Consider the following 23336-nt stretch of genomic DNA (forward strand, 5'->3'; position numbering starts at 1 on the left):
CGGACTGAAAATAATGTCTTAGCCTCCCCTTTTAAAATTTGTTTGGTTTGTCCCTTAAAGTTTGTCACAGCTGGGAAAATCTGCAAGGGAATTTCAGTAGATGTTTTACTAGTCTTGCTTGACAGTCTGATTTAAATAACTAACAGTAAATAAATACACCATTGCAATACAGGAACATTATATTGTTATTTTGCTTGGGGAAAGAGAGAAATCTCTCTAAATATTGTGGGACAACTATGGAGTACATACAGACTGGTATTTGAGCAATCAAGTGATGTTATACTGGTTGCTTCAACACCACCCACCGGAAATATTTATGAAACCTTAAAGTTCATAGGATTCCACATTTTGACCTATGCAGGGATAGAATGTTAACATCTGCTGTTTGACGGATCCCTCGACCTCCTTTCTGGCAACTACTTCATAGAGGACTGGAGTTGGAAAGACAGCAGATGGAATAGAAACACATGCACGCACAACTCAAACCATGCAGAAACAATTATCCAGGGCTTTTAACTTGCACAGAATTAAACAATTTTTTTTTTTAAAGCGATATCCTATGAAAATGAAACGTTTAAATAAACGGGCAAAACATAAATCTTCACAACTCTTCAAATAAAATAGCCAAATTAACATATGTTTGCTTAATTAATTAATTTCAAGACCATCAATTCCTTCTGGGCTATTCACAGTGTGGTGACAAGTGAGCTTTAAAGACAATAGAGGCAGGGGGGTGATGGCATGTGACTATACAGAGGCAAATGGAAATTAACAATTCCTTACGCAAATTAACCTACCCAGGCATACATTTCCTCATGCCACATGGAAAGTCCAGAGCGCAATAGTGTTTTTTAAATACCTCAAGCCAATTCCCGAGTTAATTTTATCAAATCTGGTAGTGTATTTTGTTAACTTGCAATCAGGAAAGGTGAAACAGAGCTGATTCAACCAATTAAAAATGTAATATCTGTTAAACTAAATTGAAGTCCTTGATATATGTAGTAAAACGAGGAATGAGATTCGATGTAATTGAAACTGACTTGATTTATTTTTTTTATTTTGAATACCTGAAATCCCAACATGGTTTTGAATCCTGTTCCGGAACATGCTCAAAACAACTAGCCTAGGGAGTATGAAATGTAGTACGTAACATGTACGAATTAATTGAAGAAAGAAAGTCGGCTGTATTAGAGACATCAGTTTAGACAGCCTCGAATCCATAAACAAGTTTTGAATAAGATATTTTGCTAATACTTATAAGTTACATTTGGTATACGACATATACGACTTCTTACGTCAAATACTACAAACAAAACATACCCGATAACAAGTATAATTTTAAAAAAACAAAACAACAAACATTTACATATTACATTTCAGAACTTTTATTGCTCCATATCTGACTGTCAGAATAAAATAAATAGATAATATTAAAATATAACTCCAAAAAAAATGTCAATATACTCTCCATCAGAAAGCTGCTTTAAATCAACAACTGCATATAAACTAATGGGCTTACAGCTTTTCCAGAACCCAGTTTGTCTTTTAAAATACAAAGCATACACAGTTTATTTTTCCTCCTTTTTTTTTTCACAAAAAAGAAAGAAAGAAAAAGAACAAACAAACATTCTAATGTACAGAAATCGAAATTGTATACAATCTGTGACTTTATACTTGCACACATCAAATCATCTGGCAATGAATATGGTGACATGTTTTTTTTTGTTTGTTTTTTTCAACATCAGAAAATAAGAGCTGTCATCAGCATTTGCTAAATTTGCCTGTTGCTGTTTTCTAAAGTTTAATACATATATTATAACAAGACTGCTGAAATTGTCTTTTTTTCTTAAATACTATATTTTGCAAAATAACACTTGCCATTTAATAGGGTAATAACAATTGGCAGTGATTTGTTGCAATTCCTGTTCTCAAAATTACATATGCAGATTTATCAATATATTGAACAAACAGCAACACAGTTGAACCGGCAAAGTGTCTTTTTTTTCAATCCCATTAAAACCGCATTATTAAAGTGTGTCTACAAACGATGCCCTTTACAAAGGCATGGCCTCCATAGACGCGCTTTTATTCCGTGGTTTTCTCGACATTGTATCCACGCATTATTGTAGCATTGAAACATGAACAGAGCGTTCTAATACGGCATGCATGTACAACGCATTTCAATGCGGGAACGGAACTGCCCAAAAACAACAGTAACAGTAATTTGGAGTGAGAGATTTGCCAAGAGTGAGCTTGTGTGACGAAGTTTAGACAATTTGTCTCCAGTCGATAAAGAATGAGTGAGGAATAAGTGCCTTTTCACAATATATTAAACCGCAAGACCGCGCCAGCTGGGGGGAAATGGCACAGTGAAAATGCAACAATGTTTCTGTTTTTGTCAAGGTAAAATGCCAGTGACAGTTGTTCCCAGTAGTCGAAAAGGGGAAATTGGGGGTAGGATACTAAATAACTTGTTTCACAAAACAAACACTGTAAATAAGTTAAGACGAATCAACAGAGAAGTTGTCGACTGTTGTTCGAAAACGGTCCGCATATTGTTATAAATCTAGGATTTTAAAGGACTTTCCGAACCATGAAAACATACCCAATATTTCGCTGGGTACGCCTCGTTAAAGTCTAAAATTTACACAACATGGTTCGAAAAAAAAAAGCACAACACAAAATACCTTTTATACAAAGAAGCTAGTTTTTAAGCAAATAACTATAAACATTCATTATATACAAAACTTAAAAGGAGAGAGTTATTAAAGAGCTCGTGTCACTCACGGTTGCGTGTGGGGGAGTGTCCGCACTTCCACAAAATGTCAACCAGGTCGGACTTGAGTCATGTGTGGTCAGAGTGACATAGCTTCTTATTTAGGCAGTGTTAAATGACTAGAGTAAATGGTTTAGTTGTTCTTGGACTCTCGGAGGGCACCTGCAGCCCCTATGATGCGTGCCACCATAGCACGCGCGGCACATACGCACACAAAGTTTCCCGGGCAGGTAACACACGAGACATGGAAAACACATCGACATAAGCCCCATCGTAATCCACCGGGTACAGCAATGATTTTCCCCTGGCTTTGAGCAAAGACATGGGTTGTCCGAACATCCATAGTCCTCGTCCTCGTTGGCAACACACGATGAACAATGGTAAAATGTCCCCTTGACGGCGCAGAGACACGAGCCATAATCCACGGCACTTTCGGCGGAGAGCAAACACCGTCCATCACATAGCCACTTTTCCGGTAACTCCTTACTGCTTTTACATCCAGCACATTTACAAAGTCCACAAAAAGGGCAAATTAAAATCGACTTTTGATCGTGTCCGTGGCTTGCTGTCGGTCGTTCTTTCACCAAATCTGGTCGCGGAGAAAGTTCCGGCGGTGTTTTCTCGGTGTCGTGGGATTTCCAGTTGCTAGTGGGTATCTTTGGTGGTGGCGGCCGTACTGGTTTGTTGAAGCTCGGCGGCGACCGCACCACCTGGATAACTGTTCCGTTCGTGGAATTGTATCCATTTGTCGTGACCAGTGTCGATGATTTCAACTGTCCAGTTGGAATTTTGGCAGACTGGTAATATTCATCAAACATCAAGTGCGAGTAAACATGTGCCTTTCGGGTCGGCGAGGAGGAAGGGCGTGAAGACGACCTATTATTGACGTTTGGCTCCCAAACCAGATGATCTGTGTAGTCGTTTTCTATTGCCCGAACTTGATTCAATTTCAACTGGGTACAGTTCAACGGATTGTAGATGCTGTTGTTATACGCGATGATTGATCGTGGCTGAGATTCAACAACGCGGAGACCGTCATTCTGTCGACGAGCCATTATTGTAGTGAGACTGCAAAACAATAAAGGACACATGCATTAATAAATGAATCAATTCACGTGTGAGTGTATATAATCGGAAGTGTTGTAATTCACGCGCACAATATGTTAGCTACTCTAAAAATCCGGTACACTCGAAATTTACCATGGGTGATTGGGGTCAAGAGAGACTGGCGTTTATTAAGCCGTGTGAACGTCGAATTTGAGTGTTTTTAACACCAACATTCAGAGGTCGAACGCAGTCAGTATGTATGTCGCACAAACATGGATCGCGATTTCTTGCACATATTCACGAGAAGTGAGGGCGTGGGCGGTTACGAGTCTCGTTGACACTCATCGAAGTGCACAGGAATCGCGCACCTACAATCACGATAACAAGGTTACGAATCTACAGCGGTCTAACAGCGTTAAACATTGCCGGTACTCTCTCATCGACTGACATGTCAATTTGTTTCCGATATCGGCGACTAAAACCGGCTAGAAAAAAACATGATCGCGATGAAATCGGGAATCGTCATAGACAGGGCGCTATAGGGGATAATGACACAGGGATTTTATGAATGGAAAATACACTGCAAGTAAAAAGTCGACGTGCGCGTTGTAAACCACGAGAAATATCCAACTTACTTCACATTCCAAAGCTTCCACCGCGTTTAGCGGGACGCCAGTTGTTCTTGAAAACAATCGACGAGAAATCAGCGGTGAAATCCACTCGAAATACCTTGAATTTAGACAGCAGTTCTGGGCGCTTTGAAATTCAGCATCGGTTCACCCAAGTCATTCCGACTCTGTGATGACGCGTATATTTACTGTGAATACTTAATTGCAAATGTAGGCGTGGCTATCGCCATATATGGCGCTGCTTGGCAGTTACTTTAGAAATGTCCCTTGTAAACACAATCCGGTCATATCAAACCTGTTTCCGGTCTCGCTTTGTTCCGTTTTCTTATCACTTTGACATGATTGGCCAGCTAGTGAATGGGACAATGTTTACTCTTCACGCTGTACCGAGCAAAGAGGCATGTGAACTGCCGTCCCAGTTTCCCGCGCTAACACCACATGGACGGTATTAGGGAAGCACGATGGAATGTGATACATTAGTTTCCCTTGTAGGCGAAGAAAAACAAGTTCGCAGCGAAATACGTCAAGTATAATCGAGCTAAACTTTACCGAGACATTGAATATTTCAATGTGTGCACCAACTAATTAAAAAAGGTCACCTTTGCGAATGGCAAGGCGATATGTTTAGTTGCTTACAGGTTTTGTGCTCGAAGTTATCGGGCGTGCAATCGTTCGTGTTAAGACAATGGTCGGTCCGAACCCGGTGGGTTGAGGGCTGGTTCTGGTTTTATTTGACGGCGAACAGGGTTTGTTTGGATTCCGATGGCTTCTCGGCGCACTGACATCTCAAAAGGTGGCGACAGAAAGAAATCGACACGTCAAAGGTTTACGCGAGTCAACTCTGGGTGCGAAGAGGTTACAATCTGTAAGCTAAACCAAGGAAAGGAAATGCTGAAGGCTTTTTTTCAAAGAGGGACTACGTTTCATCTGCCGCGGCACAAGCACTTTCCAAAAAATACGCGTCTTTTGCCGAAAAGGAACTTTCCTGTACTTTTTAATGACACTACCGCGGGAGAGCGTTTGATCGAGGTCTACCACAAAACAAGACTCGTTACCATTCATACACTATATAAACTAAAGAACTGTTTCGCTAAATTAATTTCAACTCGAAATCGCTTTACGTTTCTGTGCTTGGGGCATGGGTGATGCAAGAAAAATCAGTCAAAGCTGGCCGCAACTGAAAAGATTGAGAGACGCATTCACCCATTGATCAAGCCACTTTAAATTCATTAATACATTTTCTCCAGTGATTGCAACACATGGCCACTTTCAGGCTTAATGGCATTACACAGCACTAAGCTCATTAATGTCGATATTGAAAACAAAAACTTGTCGGACACACACCCTACACTGAGGTAGTAAAACATCAATATTCTATTTTTTATAATAACTTCGCAGCCAACAACGCCGGAAGATAGTATTCAAAGGATGCCTTGAAGGTCAAGTAACCGCACGCATCAAAACCAATTTTACCGTGAGAAAATCGTTTCTTGATTCTTATATTTTCTGCTCTCACGAGAATGCGCTCGCGTGACATATTTTTAATTTTTATTTTTATCAATAATGCGAAAAGATTGTATCGGTATGTATACTAAAGGTAATGAGGTCACTGCACTTTATAATACGGGACCTAACTAACATATGGCAACTTATTGTGAAACGTTTTCATACGGTTAAGCTATGTTATGTGCATGTGTCGTGAAATTATGCGCTGATGGCAAGCGCCTTCAAAGGGCACGAAGGCAGATAGCATCGTCGTCGAGGGGATGATCAGTAAATTCTCCGAGCACGGTCGTGCTCGAGTGGCTAACGGCTTATCGCCTGTTGCGTAACGTAAGCTCTGCTGAAAGCGATAAGAATGCACACCGGAAACAATATACTACATAATGAATAGATAAACTAGCTAACAAGCCAACGCTTATTTTAAATTAACAACGAGGTGTCAATGCACACATGAATGCATTTTTCTCCCGAAAAACCAATGAGTTTGTGTCAAAACAAACAGCGTCCCCGAGATTCCGATGAAGTACAGTCCCTCTATCATAGAGGGAGGGTCCGTGGCTGAAGGTTTGCAATGGCGATGGGACTATTTGAACTTGTGACCATTGTACAGAATTGAAAGTCTACAAACGATCGATAAATGTCAACCTAAACTGTAAACACGACGTTTACATGAATGATCACACTACGTTGGCGATAGAACGCGGAAATGTTGACGTTTGTCACACGTCGTACGCAAGTGTGAAACATACCGCACAGAACTTAATTTTAAAGGTTCAGTTATTCCACGGCCGTTTAATTATAGTACATGGTGGGTAGCCGGAAACTACGTGCGATGGTTGGTTGTGAATAGCGAGCACCCCTCCAACACTGCGACACACAGCTGCGAAATGAAGACAGTTTAGGGGGGTAAAACATTACACAGAAACAAAAACTCGCAAAATATCTCCATCGAGTTCGGGATACAATATGGCATCATATGACAGTCATCAAGGGGCTTACTAGATTCATGCAGCGACCAAATTCGCATTTGTATTCGTCGTACGGGCCACGGTTACTGAAACCGTGTACGGACACGCTTCTCATACATTGACTCGCATTTAAGGTGTTGACCATCAAGAAATTTGGAGTGTTAGGTTGAACGAAAACAAAATCTGCACTGAAGAAAACCACCTGGTATTTGATAGAGGAAATGAAAACAAAAATTGCACTGCAACATCATCGCGAATAAACCTAGCTGAAACGAAGAATAAGACATAATTTACACAGTTTTTCCACCATTGGTCTTCACATGCAAGTGTTCTAATGGCCAATCTCTATAACGAAACATAAATACACACTATAAAACTGTGCGCACGTGGTGCATACCTCATCTCCGTGTCCATTTCACCCAACCACCGTCGTCAGATCAATTTTGGAACATCCAATTTAAGCCCAACTAAAATGAATAATTCTCCACCGCCTGTCTTCCTTTTTGGCGTCAGTCATATCATCAACCCGATATTCAGAACTGACAATCACCGTGACGAAAGGACGTTTGCAACTGAAAGATCGTGGTTAGTAATATAATTCACGAACTGACAGAGCATGGTTAGTAGAGGGTACAGACGTACGACATTTAATGACCCAATTGCGTAGCCGGTGACACGTACAAGCGTGGAACGCGACAGGGACACGACTGCCCGTAAGGCTGAAGTCAGGCTTCAATGGAGGAACAGGATGTCCCATGTAGTCACGCCACTGCGTCCCGCCGTGTCTTCCTTTAGAAGGACCCCTTTTATCATTTCATTTCAGGTGGCATGCTTTCTGTGACACGCTTTCCGCAAATCGCCATGCGAATAACAATTTCACGTTGTGGCAATGTATAGGATTGGTCAAAATCATATAAACTGACGGAAGCTATGTATGCAATGTAAGCCTCAATAAAAATGCTTAAATAATAACTACTAGGGGGAATAAGTGTTAACGTAAAGGTCTGTATAGTATTATTGCTGTCTCTGCCCCCCCTCATTTCTACGGTATATGTAGCTCACTGAGCACCCGTCAGCTTGTCTATTTCAGAATCTAAACTTGTTATTAAACCACAACGATTTTGTTACCATCGTCGATAAATGAAATACACATGATGCTACCCCCATACCCTCACATGTGTATTGAGTTATTCACATAACGAGCGCACACAAGAGTTGCATATTTTAATTAGACATATGGCAAACGAAATGAAATATACACCGGAACTGAATGCAACTTAGAAGGGTGAATCCGATATCTCTTTGGGATATTAATAAACTGCGCGAACGGACACGAAGACCGAGGAGTTCAAACAGTAAAGAGAGTAACTATTGAAATGTAAAGCATTGATATCAAAGAAGAGACGTCGCAACCCTGCGGACTTACTTGTACCTTAAGTTAAAATGTTCAGAACTAAAATGACCATGCTCCGGCTAGAAACGTCCGATAAATTGGGTTGTCGAGAAAGCGATTTATGACAGGCATATGCACGTAGCTCGCAAAGGTGAACCAGCCACAGATGCGCCTCAAGGACGCTTTCACAACTTGGGAGGGAGGTACCATATTGTTATCGTATAACCCTCAGCACGGAACACACCTGTCGCCAAATCCAAGTGTGCTCTGATTGCTGTGCGACACATGCAATAAATGTGAACCTTAAAGCGCGGTAGTCGTCACGCAGCGCGTGTTCGAATTCCATGTAAATAAACAATGTATTTTACACGCGTTGTATAACGTCGCTATGAGTCCCATATCGAACAGGACGCGGCACGACGACTGCCGCCCTTTAATTAATACTTCTAAACTTCTAAACTTCTAAAGAATAAATACACATTATCACACACTGCTCAAAATGCTTGCCATCACACTACCATTCCTTGGGCACAGAAATAGGAAAGCTTACTTCTGTCACCCAATTCACATTAATACTATTATTCGCGATATAATACATTCATACGGATCAGTCTACAAGAAACCGTATAAATAGTTTGATATAATTATTACTGTAATTCAATCAACCTCTGAACACGCGTTCTCGTAAACACAATATTATAATGATATGCGCTGTAAAAACCGACCGGCATGCTCGCCACTCACTGTGGGATGTCCACGTGACGCCCAGAACACGCACCTCCGACCCTCTTCAATTTCTACTTGGAGAATTCGCACTGACCTCTCGGTTTTCGCTGTGATGTTTTTAGACGAATGAAAACAACTTTACGTCTGTATGCGGATACACATAGTTGTATCGGTTGTACTTAGATAACGCAAACTTCAGCAGTATGGTTACGTTTCCACGGACAACAGCCACGCCATTACAAAACCACAAAGAGTAAACCGAGGAAAGTGGGCGATACTACCCTGCCGAACACGCCCAACATGGGTGAGAAATTTACAGATGTTTAGTCTGAACGATTGTCCACGGTCATTGTATTATCATGTCTGACCACCGACTTCCCAATATGTACCACGTCAAATTTACTAGGATATATGTTTATTCTATGTACCTAGAAGTAAAACCAATAAAACGTAGCTCACGTTAGGGTCTTTAAATTTCTTATTGTGAATGTACATTGTATTGTCCAATGTATGATATCAACTTTCTTCGCAATTGTTGTTTTTTCTGCGCCTCATTATTATTATTTGGTTCTTTTAAGACACGATTTCGTGCATGAATTCGCGACACAGTTTGACAGTGTTAGCGCTAATTCCTATGTGTGTTGATAATAATATTTGAGGCCAGAAATTGAAACAAATATCACCCAGGCTCCGCGGAGGAGGGGGGGGGGGCTGGTTCCCATGGGATAGTACAACTTTCGGAAATCTTAAATTAAAATAAATACGTCGTATCCATGTCGTTTTGAAGGATGGAAGTCTCAATTCCACCCTAGCTTAAATGTATTAAGTTCGCGATAGCGGGTAAGTTTCTTTCCCTCCGAACGCTATCAGAGAAGCGTAGTACAGTTTAAAAGGAAAACGATCAAGTCGAATTTACCTGTCAATTATCACCGGCGCCACCGTGTCCAGAAACTGAGTTCACGCAATAGAAGTACAATGTCAGTGGCTGATCGATTGGAGAACTGGCACAGAACTATAATCATAGTACACAAGTACAGACGTCTCAACTCGATGCATTCCACCCATCAGTCGGCGGAAATGAGATTGTTTCATATGATATTCACAGGCCGGATTCGCGTCGCATAGACCACTGCACCACTCGAAAGAACATCCACATATAAGTCGTGATTTTCAAGTTGGAGAAGCAGGATACACGAGAACCAACTGCTGCGGTTGCGAGAAGGGGCACGTACGTCGCCTACTTTGATGAAATCATGGTATAAACACTACCGACCACACAAATTTTCATTCTTGCCCTGGTTCAGTGATAATTTTGGTGAAGGCAGCTTTAAAAAAAGTTCACCGTCGTTTGAACTTCTCATTACTAAATGGTACGAGACGTCTGTACGCCAGTTTTCGATGATCCTGCCTATAAATAGCTTCCCGTACATATCGGCGATGACGTCACACCCAGCGTGTCAAATTTAGTCACTTCCACCCGTGGCGCTGTTTATTATATTCTAATTTTAGATTTGACCGTCCCCCTCACATAAAGTTGAATATCATTATAAGTATCTTCATCCACTGAGTGGGCAAACAAGGAATATTTTTTTTCTTTTACAGCCTGTGATTTCACCCGATGATTTCACCATCTACAAACTGGTGAAACTGACATAGCTTAGTTTAAATTGAGCTTGGATATGCGCAACATACTGTTGCCGTGAAAACGACTATCGTCATGAAGAAAAATAATGTAGACTCTTTTTCAGACGCTGGTTGCACGAGGATCATCTCAACACGACAACGATTATCTGAAAACTCGTCCGGGATTTTCGCACCGTTTCCCTTTAGCTCATACGATATACAAGCTCGGGTGGCCGGACAGGGTCATCGTGACTTTGGCAAGTGTTTATAGATTTAGTTTATCCAATAATCACATGCTAAACTTTGACATATATGTGTTAGTCCGTCACAAAGACGATCTCGAGTTCGTCGTCCGATAAAACTTGTATAATGGCTGGCGATGTGCCAGGAAGCAGGGAGAGCTGGAGATAATATATTGTACCATTCGTAAAATCTGCACACACTCTACCGCATAGCAACGAGCACGAAACAGTTATGTAAAATTCGGTGTAAGTAACGCGGGTTTAATGTTTGAGGGCGCCATTTATAGATCTTGTACTAGTAACTCCGAGGTGAAACAAGTACGTACGCGGTGATTGTGTAATACCGAACCAAATATATGATGGTTGATACAATGTTCACTCCAATGAAGATTGCAACTCTGCCATACTTTACATTACGGGGTATGTTTTACTCACTACTGTGACGTAATCAACCGGGCCTCATACATTTATAAACACACGATTGTTGCGCATTCATCTTTTTCGTATAAAAAAAAGTTTCAGAAAGTAAAAGCAGACCTCTCGATCAAATGTCACGTGTGAGAGTCATAGGTCGCCTTACGGATCGACGCTTGTAAAAATACTCCATTTACGCCAGCGTGAAATAAATAAAATGAATATAGAGGTGTTACACAGAACAGTTAAAATGTGAATATCGGACCGGCGGATCATCATTATGTGACAAAACACACTTTGAGTTTGTGCGTTTTAATCGCATATGATGTCACCTCGTTGTTAACTTCATTCCGGGATGATGGGCAGTGTTGAACACGCGTCTGATTTGAGTGAGTGAATGACAAAATTCGCATTCTCAATATATTAACGGTGTTCTTACAAAAGTCGTAAATGAGTTTAGTTCCACTTTCTATCTTTGGCCCAGGGTTGGCTTCAGGGATGCGTGAGGGTGTCGCATCAAATTCGGACCTGGCAGTTGACCCTAGTTGATCGACTCCCAAATCCTAGACCATAACCACGCCATAGTTTAACACGAGGAAGGGGTGGGAGTGGTATAATACACGAGAGCATCCACCAGGGTGGGAGTGGCCCCTCCGTGCACCGTAAATTTTCAACACGAGTGTTATACAGGAACATCAAAATGTTATGACACAAGTTGCGATTCTTTTCGGACATCGAAGAACCACCCCCGTAAATTCCAAGATGAACCCTAGGCAATAGTTCTAAAAGATCAATCATGTACATAATTCTGAGCCACGTTTGGCTTTCACGTATCACAACGAATACTCACTCGTAGTTTGTTACGTTAGACCACAGTCCGCCGATTCCAGACCGGGGATAGTAGGACTGTGGTTACGGAAATTACGGAAAATGAGTTATTAATTTCTACCATAAACATCATACACGTGAAATTCGCAATGATAGAACATTTGCACTTTACAATCAACTTCTGATTGTAGCACTGGTAGAGTGACTCACGATTAACGTTCTAGTCGTTTTAATACGTAATTGGATAGGAACTGAATGAACAATCTACAGTCTTTGTGCGTGGAATTTAGGACAAAACATCGGCAGCGGTAGTACCTATAGCCCCCCCCCCACACACACAGTTGAGGGACTGTGGTCTACCCACGTACTACTGTGATACAGCTTTAAGTGTCATGACCCGCAAACTAGGTCGGTCATTGTCCTATTTGAAACATTACCAACCCAAAGAAGTGGGCTGTATGTTCCGATACCGGGGGCGACCAAGCAAACTTGAACCCACGAGACCGGGTGAGTTGCTTCCTTCCAGACACAGAAGTTGGAATGAATCGTATGAATTAGTTTGGTGAAAAGTGGGTTCGGTATGCCCATTAAATGTATGATTTGCTCGTATTAAATGCGTTAAAAGTTGTGCAATCCCAACGAGGTGGCGGTCGTCTGTTGCTTGTCGTCGCAGTGTTGAGAGGGAGAACCCCGGTAAAATACGTTATCTAAACATTGATACGTAATCACGCCCTCGCTGGGTGATTGCGGAAGGAACAAGTCCTCCGGCCACTCAAGGTAGATTCACTGGAAACCAGAACAGATGGACCATTTGAGTAGTAACTCACTGGACAACACTAAGTGACATGACATACTTTTCGGGAAAAGTGAAAGCCGAATTGTTACCAAAGGTATTAAACGCTTGACTGCCACGAGTTTTCAGCAAAATGGTTTTACAATATCTTTGTCTCGGGGGAATTTTGCCTCGCTAACAATATTTTTTGCAAGATTTTAGCACGTCTGCTGTTTTTCTTAAATGAATCCTGAGAAGTGTGTCAGGTAATACCATAATAGAAGAACACGAGGTATAAGAAATTGGCGCGAGCACGAGGGACGGAGTACCGCGCCGGCCCGACTGGAAATACAATGATTGGAATTCTCAATTTGAAAAAAGACAGACAAAAATTCACTACGACTTCATAATGTATGATTTCTAAAGGTTAATCCCCAATTAAAGTGTTAGCTATATCGCCATCCTATCGTCAGAAGATTGTTTTGATGGTACGAACTGTTCAACGTTATATTTATTGTTCGTTGCTTGTTTGTGGCTTGGGGATGGGGTGATATTAACTTGTCGCTTGGCCCTTCGGCAACACTCGGACACCCGGCAACACACTACTATAGGGGAGTCAATACAGGCTGCTGGAAAACTTTGTTCATAAGAAAATAGTTCCCGGGCACCATAGACTAGAAAATAACGTTCACGCATTCGCCACAGCGGGTAGTGGGAAATAGCGCGTCGACGTCACAGCCTCGCTTTGACCTTCGATTGGGAGCAGAAGTCAATATCGCCAATGAAGAGAGATAATAAGTGGTTGGAATTGAATACGAACGGGGTAAAGTGAATAAAAGAGACACTCCGTCTGAACAAACAGTTTGTTTTTATCACTACATATTCTATTGGAACGGGGCACGTTTTGGTTTTTTTTCCCACGGCCTTTAATGATCTGCATTACACGGCGGAAACCTGGGGGCGCCGGCACGCGACATTACCTGTGAACGGCGCGGGAAAAAAAATGCTATTGCCGTATTTGAAATATACCCGGGGAAATATACCACCGCAATTCTAATATGTAAAACTTCGGATTATCCAGATCTTTAAAAAGTGAGCAACAATATTTGAGATTGCAATCGGTAGACGTAAACATAATTTCGCGCGAGCTTCAATTGGCATTTATTTCTTGTCGGGAAAAACGAACGATTTACAAACTTGAATTTGTTTGCACGGAAATTATTCCACAATCTTCATTATAGTGACTTTAAATATAATAATAATTTGTTTTTGTAAAAGGTTAGCACCAGTAACCAATCACCCCTCTGTCATTGTGACTGAGATGTTATGATGATGTCATATTGCGCACTATATTTTGCTAGCCCGACCGAGATCAATGCGCATATAAACCTAATTCTGTGGTGAGAAAAAGAGGCGCGGGTTTACGTATTTATGACCCATCGTTCTTCCAGTTGTTGCAATATTATGGTCCTAGTCTGAGTTCCGAGTCACATGTCATCGTCAGACAGATACCAAGCTTCCAAATAATTTGCATTTTTTGCACTACTACTAGTCCGGGACTACTTTAGGAAGGAGTTTGAGGTTACGGTTACGGTGCCGTCTGCCCTGCTAACGGTATTTCACTGGCAATGACAGCAACGGGAGCCGTCAACTGTATTTTTTTCTAGGGATGCAAACAAAAAAAAGTAAATGTGGATACATGAACACCTCTCCGTGATGTCCCAAATTGTACTGATATTATGAATTTAGTGCAGGGGTCGGCGGCGTCATGGTCTTGGGGCATGGGAAAAGAATTATCTGCGCATGCTCAGTTACTTATCTAGGCTCGGCGGCCAAACAACTTTGGGAGTAGTTTTGCTCAACGACTACGACGTACCCGCGAAGTTAAAAAACATAGATATCATAAAATCGATTATTGTCACAAAAATACTAACCCATTATTCGTTGTTGTTGTTGTTGTTGTTGTTTATATTGACATACTAGTACTTACATAGCACTTGTTTACCGTTGTTTTACATTTGTTTCACAACGTATTACAAGTTTACATTATATTTTTGGAGGCACACTATGTTGCACAGTGTTCACGATATCACAGTGGGTCCCATGCGACATATACAGTGTGCAAAGTAATCTTCACAGCTGTCTGGACTCATTTACTTGATGCTTCAGAAAGCATTTATAATTGCGGTACGTGTTTCAAATCTTATTTTAAAAAAATGCAGAAACATTATGAGTTTTGATACACCTTCCCCATAAGGGAAGTCTGATGAAGCACTTCAGTTACGTCACAATGACGTCACGCGAGTAATATCAATATCGTTCAAACGACAACTGCATTTAGTTGTGTAATTGTTCAGCATCATAATAAAGAAAGTCTACTGAATTTTTAAAATATGTTTTTCACTGACAGAGGCTATGGATGACAACAAATCCGACGCTGTGAACGAGGTCGTCATCCACCTACGTCATAGAAGCTTTTGCTCACTAGAGGGCATGGCACGGCATTTAGGAAAGCCAAGAAGTACCATTGACAGACTAGTAATGCATATGTTTTATTACCAATAACAGTTACCCCGTTACCTTAATACATATATATTTTCAATGAAAGAGGGTCCCACCCCACATGAAGAAACTTGTAAGGCAGGTATACTATACGTACTACAGGCTCAAGTTCTCTCGCCAAACACTGACCTGAACTTTGTGTAGTATTTCATTTTTAAAGTGAAAAAAAATGAAACCATTTTTCTAAAAGACAACAGCTTGTGACACCCGCCACTCTTTACAAGCTTGTGTGAGTGAGGGTGGGGGTTATTAAAAAAATACTCTTTTATGGGTGGCGTGCGGGGTGGCGTGGAACTGTAATACAGCCTGTACATAGCGATTGTAATACAAGATATCGGTAACGACCCCGGGGTAACGACCCGAAACTAAAGTATGTCCGACATAGCTACAATGTCACGTTATATTGACACCGTATACGTTATTTTGACAAATTTACTGAAACTATATCTTTTGGCGCACTCCATTGCGTTTTTGTTGTTCCTACGGTGGCCCATCACTGCAATATATAAGCTGCGTGCTAAGATGCTCATGGGCTCTATGTAGGGGTAATCTTGTTACAATGTCCAAACAACTAGCCGAAAGCACTGATTTTTAAGAGTTTTCGACCGTTTTATTCACCGGTTTTGGTTGCCGGGCGGAAGTCCGCCCGAGAATATCACACACATCAAACACCGGCAAACGCACTGACGCCACGCGCGCTCGTAAAGACGCCCTCATATAAAACATTACACTGAAGTCAGCTAAGGTATGTACGTTATTAATTACATAAAAATGTAAATGTTTATAAACTCAAACGGTAGTTACTCTCGGACACAACAACCCCATTTCCTTCATCTTCAATATTTATAAATTTCACATTACGAGGTTTATATTGGCGGATGGAATATCATCAGAGCATTTTCAAATGACGTCATGCGCTCGTTGATTGGTTGGTTGGATTAAACTGTCATGAACCCTCATACGTATTTATAAAATAATTGCATACGTCGCTATGAGTCCCATATCGAACAGGACGCGGCGAAACGACTGCCGCCCTTGAATTTCAAATGAAACCACTTGTTTTAGAAAGTATATTTATAAGAATAAACATGCCTTTGATGACATCAGTGTATACAGAAGTCAATGCGTTCCAATTGTTTGTAAATAAACAACACATTTACTCACGTGATACATCTAATATATCTTTTGGACGTGTTGTATACGTCGCACGCGGCGAAGACGACGCGGCACGTCGACTGTAAGTTCAATACTTCTCTATATTCGAAAGCACGGCGTGTATTGTATTGGATCTTCTTTCTACTGTGACGCAGAGAAGTGTATATGCCGCGATACTTTGTTTAGTGACTCATGAGAAAGTTTATCTTGCGTACACGTAAGAATTAATAAAGCAGACAAGTGACTGACAGTCGTCAACATGCAAAGGTAACCATGAAGCAGTTAAAATACGCACTGTGTGACAACTACTATAGAAAAAAGTGGACGTAAAAAAAAAGATAACCATCAATGTACTGGCAAGTAATACACACCTAGTCATGTTGTTTACGTGGAATTCTGAACGCACCAATCACTAGGCAAACGAACTACCCATCTCTCAGAAGAGTGGCATCTCAAGGAGTCGCGATAGAATGCATATGAGAACAACACACTTTAAAGCAGATTTACCGCATGATGTTCTTTTCATATGTTTGTAAACATCTTTTAAGATAACATATACTGCCCAGGAAGGAAGGAAGGAAGGAAGGGAGGACGGAATTAAAGAAGGCCCTCTGTAGTTACGTACTTTCATTTATTTATTAAGTCATGTGCCCAATGTACAACGTTCATGTCCGTTGCCAGGCGTTATTTCCTTTGAGGGGAAGTCGTCGAATTAACGACCAAGTAATTTTAAGCAATATAAACGATTGTAACAGAGACAGTGTTGCCGGTGTCGGTGTGACATGACCCTTTTGTAATATTTTAAGCGAGCAAGCCCCAACTATGTTCCGTTCACGCGCGCACATCAAACGCGCCCAGGTGTAAAATGGGTCCACGCCCACGTGGTGCTGAAATGTCATACGTTGACGACAAGTGAATATAATTACCTACGTGACTATGTTGCAAATTTATATTTCCACAAGGGAGTACAGATATTTATACAATGTAAAATTCTATGACATTAAATACATCCAGCCAATCAACGAGCGTAGTGCGCATTGACATCAATTGAAAATGTCCGCCAATTGTATTCCATCGGCCAAAAGAAACCCCTGGTTTTAGTCTGAATTGTAAAAACTAAAAATATTTAAAACAAATTGGGGGAATAGCTTTGTGGCCCCAAAAGTACCTCTAACGTTTGTAAAACCAGTTTCATTCAACTCAACATTCGAATTTACCCAATCGCGGCCGGCAACAAAGGCGGTAATTCCTAAAAAGCTGTTTGAAATTAAAGATTTGGTCACTTCTTAAATTTATTTAAGTCAGTTTAAAGAACTGCGTGTCTTGGCATTAAGTTTAGGGTTTATGTTGATGTACAGTCCCCCAACCTATCCTGTTGTACCGCGTGGTTTGATTGGTCAGAAGTTATACACGCGTGAGAAAGAAATCGGGAGCGTAAAATAGACATGTGCGAAATGAAACTACTTATTAAGAGCAGTCACATATTTCTATGCAGAAGTATTCAATATGAACCGTGAGTGAATTCTTTTAGTCGAATCTCTCCCAAACTCAACTTCGGAATTTCTAAAGAACATTACCTGGGGTGAAATTAAATTAAATTACATATACATATTGAACTGTCCGTGTTCAATTGCGCATCTGTGTATACTTCCCATCTCATTGGCATACCATTCTCCTTCATGCCACTTTATTTAAAAAGATGCCCGACAAATGGAAAAAACACCCGACGCCGTACGCCCCAAGTTGAAAACATTTGTCCCAGAAATAAACAAGCATACGTAACATTCAGTAACCACACGATGCTTACGTCACCACAGCAAGGAGTAAACAGCCTAAAAAAAACGTGTCGCGAATGATTTCTGTTCGACTTAAAAGCTTTGTGCCATTCCCCAGATGGTACATAACTGGAAATCCGATACGGAAATAGAACGCATTCATTTGCGTCCGTGTCCTTTTATTTGTAAAGCACTTCGCGACCCGTCGTTCGACGGTTGACCGTATAGACGCGGCAATCGCTGCCACATGCCGTGTTTCTACAAATGTTTCTCGCGGGTGTGTGCTTGTAATGGGACAGTAGTCACGTACCACTCCGTGCCACGAACGGCGTTCCATCCCTTGCCAGCTGGTTTTCGCACCTCCCGACAATAAATGCCATGAAATGTAACTTGTGCATGTCTGGCAGATTGAAATCAAATTTAGAGTTCGAGGGAGGTAGAATGCAGTAGAAGTGTTATCAAATTCAGAGATGCTTATACACGAAGAGGCTGGCAGACATGCGCATACTTATACGTATCAACTGCACTTTATAGTGCCCAGCTTTGTTCATACGAATCCTCTGAAAATCTCTCCAGGGACTCGTTGGGTTCACTTTTTTGATAAAACACTGCGCATAGGTTCAATGGCAGAATCGATTTGGGTCAATCCGTGGTTATTGCCACATCATACAAAATTGTTTGAGAGGTCGCTTGGTACCCTGATTGCCCGTACTTATGTGTACTTTGCAATTACAAGTCACGGTGTGATGGCTGGGGGTCATTTCGTCGCAATTGCAATCTACACACAAGTAAGATTGAATACAAAACGGTTTCGAAAGATGCACCCTCCCCCACATACAGTATCTAGCGAGCACATATCCCTATGTATATGATTAGAACGTGTGGATGAGATCGGCGGTCCACAGTCGTCGCACATAACGCGCGTTCGAATTTCGGGTGAACAATAATGTATTTTACACGCGTTGTATACGTCGCGAGGGACACCCATCGAACACGACGCGGCGCGGTGGCTGTAGCGTGTTTTTTTTTTTTTTTTCAATAAAAAATTTACAACTAATTATTACATTTAGTAAAAATACAGATTGTGACGCGCTAAACACTGATAAGTACGTGACAGAGAGGCAACATAAATCTATATATAGATGAAAAGTTGTCGAATTGAACGATGGTTTTCGGAAGGACTGCTAGTTATCTGACGGAAACGCGTGAACGGACAAACACAAACTCAAAATGGAAAATTTTGCAGATTTGCTACCCGCGTCATATATAATATTGTACATTTCTCTGGATACAGATATCTGCCCCTAATTCAAACCTATAGTCACGTGCCGTACCTCGGACCGACGCCATTGACCCATCCCCATCACTCCAGTGACAACTTTTACAAATCACTTGACACTTCAAAAATACTGACCAGTCGGAGGAAACACATCGCCATCATGAATGAAGGATGTACATTACTTACTTCATCAGTTTGTAAGATTAAATGTTGACACGGTCATATTACTTGTATCGCAATTCACTGGCGCGTTGTCTCAGCACGCTATCCACATAACTATCACAGAACGGCTATGACGGGGATAGAACCTAACGCAACATCATCGGTATATGCTCTTCGATGACACTGACCGATCTACTTTGCGGTTGAGTATTTACGGCTTTCGGGTTAAAAGGCCGGTGGCAGGTTAACAGGAAATTACAGCTTCCGGCCTGTAGTGTATAATAAATTCACGGAGACCGACTGCCGTTTATTTTGATCGCCTCTGCACGGTGCAAAGTACGTCAGAGTCTGCACAATAATATACGGATAGCTCACCGCTAATGGATACCACCGCCGTAGACTGGCAAGGATGTATTTAGTTTTCCTTGACGATAGTTTGACGTAAGCGGAGTGACATGGTGTCATGCCCCAAGTCGGTGTTGAGATTAACGTGCGTATTGGGTATCAATCTTTCTCATCAGTTCGATGAGATGCGAGCGGCATGATACGTGGATATATATATAGCCCTCCCCCGTTTGTGGATGGGTATCGTATTAAACATGACCAAGCTTAAAACTTAAAGTCGCGTGTGCACTGCCAATATCTTGACTGGTGCTGAAGTGTGCTAGGCGTCTACCAGGGACCGTTATCACAACAAGCACGCGGTTATTTCTATAATTGCCAGCCCACAGGGAACTCTTATCGTTCTGTTCGTATGCACATACTGTTTTTTTATTAATTATTAAAAAAACAATACCGGAATCAGTTTGAGTTCGGCACCGTGTTGTTGACACACTATGAATAAACTCTAGATACGTGATTCTGTTCTTCAAAAAATCTCTATGATGAAATAAAAACCATTATTTGCATACATTATGCAATTTATTTGTGTACTTTTGATAGTTTTGGCATTATTAATTGATACAGTAGTCAAAAAAGATTCTGCTACAAGCCACCTAGAAACTGTTGGTTTCAGAGAAGTAGCTTCTGGGGTATTAACAGACCAGCAGATTTTATACCAGAGAAGTGATTTCCACCACCCTGCAAACACCCGGAACGCCCGAAAAGCTCTCGTCGCTGTAGCAGGTCCCAAGGTGTCAGTATCTCCCCCTTCACGGGAAGGGGTGTATACCGTCAAGTCCACGTGTTTACCTAACGGCCAGTTTCCAGGTGTTCAGTGAGGCCAATTTGCCATTCTTTAGTACTGGCGGCGAGGAATGCGTAAGAATATTCCCCTCGTCTCATTGTGACTCGGGGGTGCCTATTCAACTATGAATGCCAGACGTTTATAAAGGGGGATATATTTCAACTTTGAAGTAGGCAAGGGTGAAGTCTAATACCAGTTCTACACAATGAAACGGCCACTGGATTGGTGTGTTGTACATTCAATGGCTATACGATCCGCCCGCCCGTTCAAAGACTAATACCGAATAACATTCCAACACACAATACCACGAGTAAAAAGAATGAGTTGACCATTTGGCCCTCACCAATGTATGTGTGTGTGTGAGGGGGGGGGGGGGTCTGTTTGAATCAATGTTAAAATCGTGTTGTATTTTACCTTTAAATTAATTGCGAGTTCATCGTAGAGTATATGTATGACGTATAAGTGTTAAGTGACGAGATGTGAGAGGCCTGTATGGGGACGTGTATCCCCTTGTAAGTCCCGGGTTGTAAGTACGGGGTACAATCGCCCTGATTCCAAATTTGGCATATATTTCACGATTATAGTGCTCGCTCTACTTCAAGTCTATTCGATGGTATTACCCCATCTCATACACAAACCAAAATGCCAATAAGGTCAAGTTGTATTATATTGATATTATTTTCTTACGGATGAACCGACAGACGCGCCGGTAGCACCGTACTAGTATATACGGATACGTACATCAAATTGAACGGAACATGACGGTGACGATCGATGACGTTTTGACTTTCTACAGTGTGACGTACTTATTTAACACATCTGTTCATTCATATTATTTTTACGTGGCTCGGGAGCCGGACGGAAGTTTGCAGTTCCGCCAAGTCACGTGACCTCCCCCAGATGTCATTCCGCTTTCTGACCGAAACAGATGATAAACATTTCAACATCACAAACTTTTTCCTGTCAAATGAGCCGAAGTGTTGTTGCACTTTTTCTGAAGATGGCAACATCGGCGCTGGTGAAACACGTGTTTTACACATCAACAGAATGTCATTTTATACAGCTGTCCATTCTGAGTCGATGAGAAAGATCTACGAAGTACCGATCTGCTCCTAAAACTAATTGGGGGGGGGGTGAGGGTGTTTTTTTTCAATGAATATTTATCCGTGAAAGATTCCGTCAAGATATCCGTGGTAACTTTTGTAAGGATGTTTTTTTATAATGAATGCTAAAGGAGGGGTTACTTTTGATGAGCGATTCATTCATTGTAAAACGAAGAGGAAGCCGCGAGCAAAGTCATCATGATTGAATCTTGCGAGAAAGTCAAGTTCGTTTCAAGTTGGCACATTACATGCAATCGTAGAGACATCACAGCACAGCACTGAGATGCAGTTATTCATGTGCAAAGTCTTTTACGCTGATCCTGCGCTAATGAAAACAATAACACTTTCTGATCCGTGAAAGTCGTTCTGCCAGACTATGATCTAAAACAAGAGTGGGATACTTGTACGTGCTTGGGAGATTGACGTAGCAGACAACCGGTTTTATTTTATACCGATCTTCGTACGCGATTAGTATAATTCGATTGGCGATGGTCTCCAGCGGCCTGTGTGATATGGAATGAATTCAATAACAGCCATTTATTTTAATGTCTTCCCGCTTTAGGTATTTACGACTGGGGAATGCGAAACAGCACGTCTTCAAACTAGAGCGACATACGGAATTCATTTCAGCGCATGGTTGGAGTGATTTTTATAGTAGTGTACGCATGGTATTGCGGACGGAGTCAGTTAGGATTAAAACATACCTGCTGGCTTCGTTGGCTTCGTCACTGAGGAGATGCTGCTAGTTCGTTTCAAGTTGTTGTTTTTCTTTTTTTGCAAGAGAAGAGCCCGGAGAAGAAATGCGGATAAGATTACCCCCGTCGCGAAGTAGCTAGTATTCCATACGTATCCCGCCGGCTGATGGCATCGATTTCTTTGAATGTGCATTGGGGCGTAAATGAAGCAAATCCAGCGCAGGATAAATGCCGGCTCCCTTAATTGCCACTCACTGAGCAGCGACGGTGACACTGTTCGCGTGCTTCACAAACAACTTAGGGTCTATCGCTTACCTACTTAAAAACCGCAGAACCGCGGGACTGTCGCATCACGTGCACTTTCGTCCAGTTTAATAAGTCTTTCTCGTGATGCACATCGGAGATATGTCAATCGTTAATGACTCAAATTAGAACTTAATTTATCTCTATATTCAGTGAATTTAGTTACATGTAATTGTATTCGTTCACCCACCTATA

At 41.5% G+C, this 23336-nt stretch overlaps 1 protein-coding gene across 3 annotated transcripts; it reads right to left on the reverse strand.

Moving 5' to 3' along the window:
- Positions 1-1026: 1026 nt before the first annotated feature.
- On the reverse strand, positions 1027-20026 carry LOC100372395 (protein sprouty homolog 1-like). 3 transcript variants are annotated; one of them, XM_085497890.1, is made up of 2 exons: positions 19879-20026; positions 1027-3844 (listed from the first exon to the last, which is right to left on the reverse strand). In XM_085497890.1, the coding sequence occupies exons 1-2, from the start codon at positions 19881-19883 to the stop codon at positions 2896-2898; spliced, it is 954 nt and encodes a 317-aa protein (XP_085354016.1). In that variant the 5' UTR covers positions 19884-20026; the 3' UTR covers positions 1027-2895. The 3 variants fall into 3 exon arrangements, with proteins under 3 accessions (XP_085354016.1, XP_006822866.1, XP_002739802.1); XM_006822803.3 differs by lacking the exon at positions 19879-20026 and adding an exon at positions 9959-10099; XM_002739756.4 differs by lacking the exon at positions 19879-20026 and adding an exon at positions 4459-4614.
- Positions 20027-23336: the final 3310 nt, after the last annotated feature.

This window comes from Saccoglossus kowalevskii, chromosome 4 (assembly GCF_978046115.1).
Source record: "Saccoglossus kowalevskii chromosome 4, keSacKowa6.1, whole genome shotgun sequence".
Classification (NCBI taxonomy): domain Eukaryota; kingdom Metazoa; phylum Hemichordata; class Enteropneusta; family Harrimaniidae; genus Saccoglossus; species Saccoglossus kowalevskii.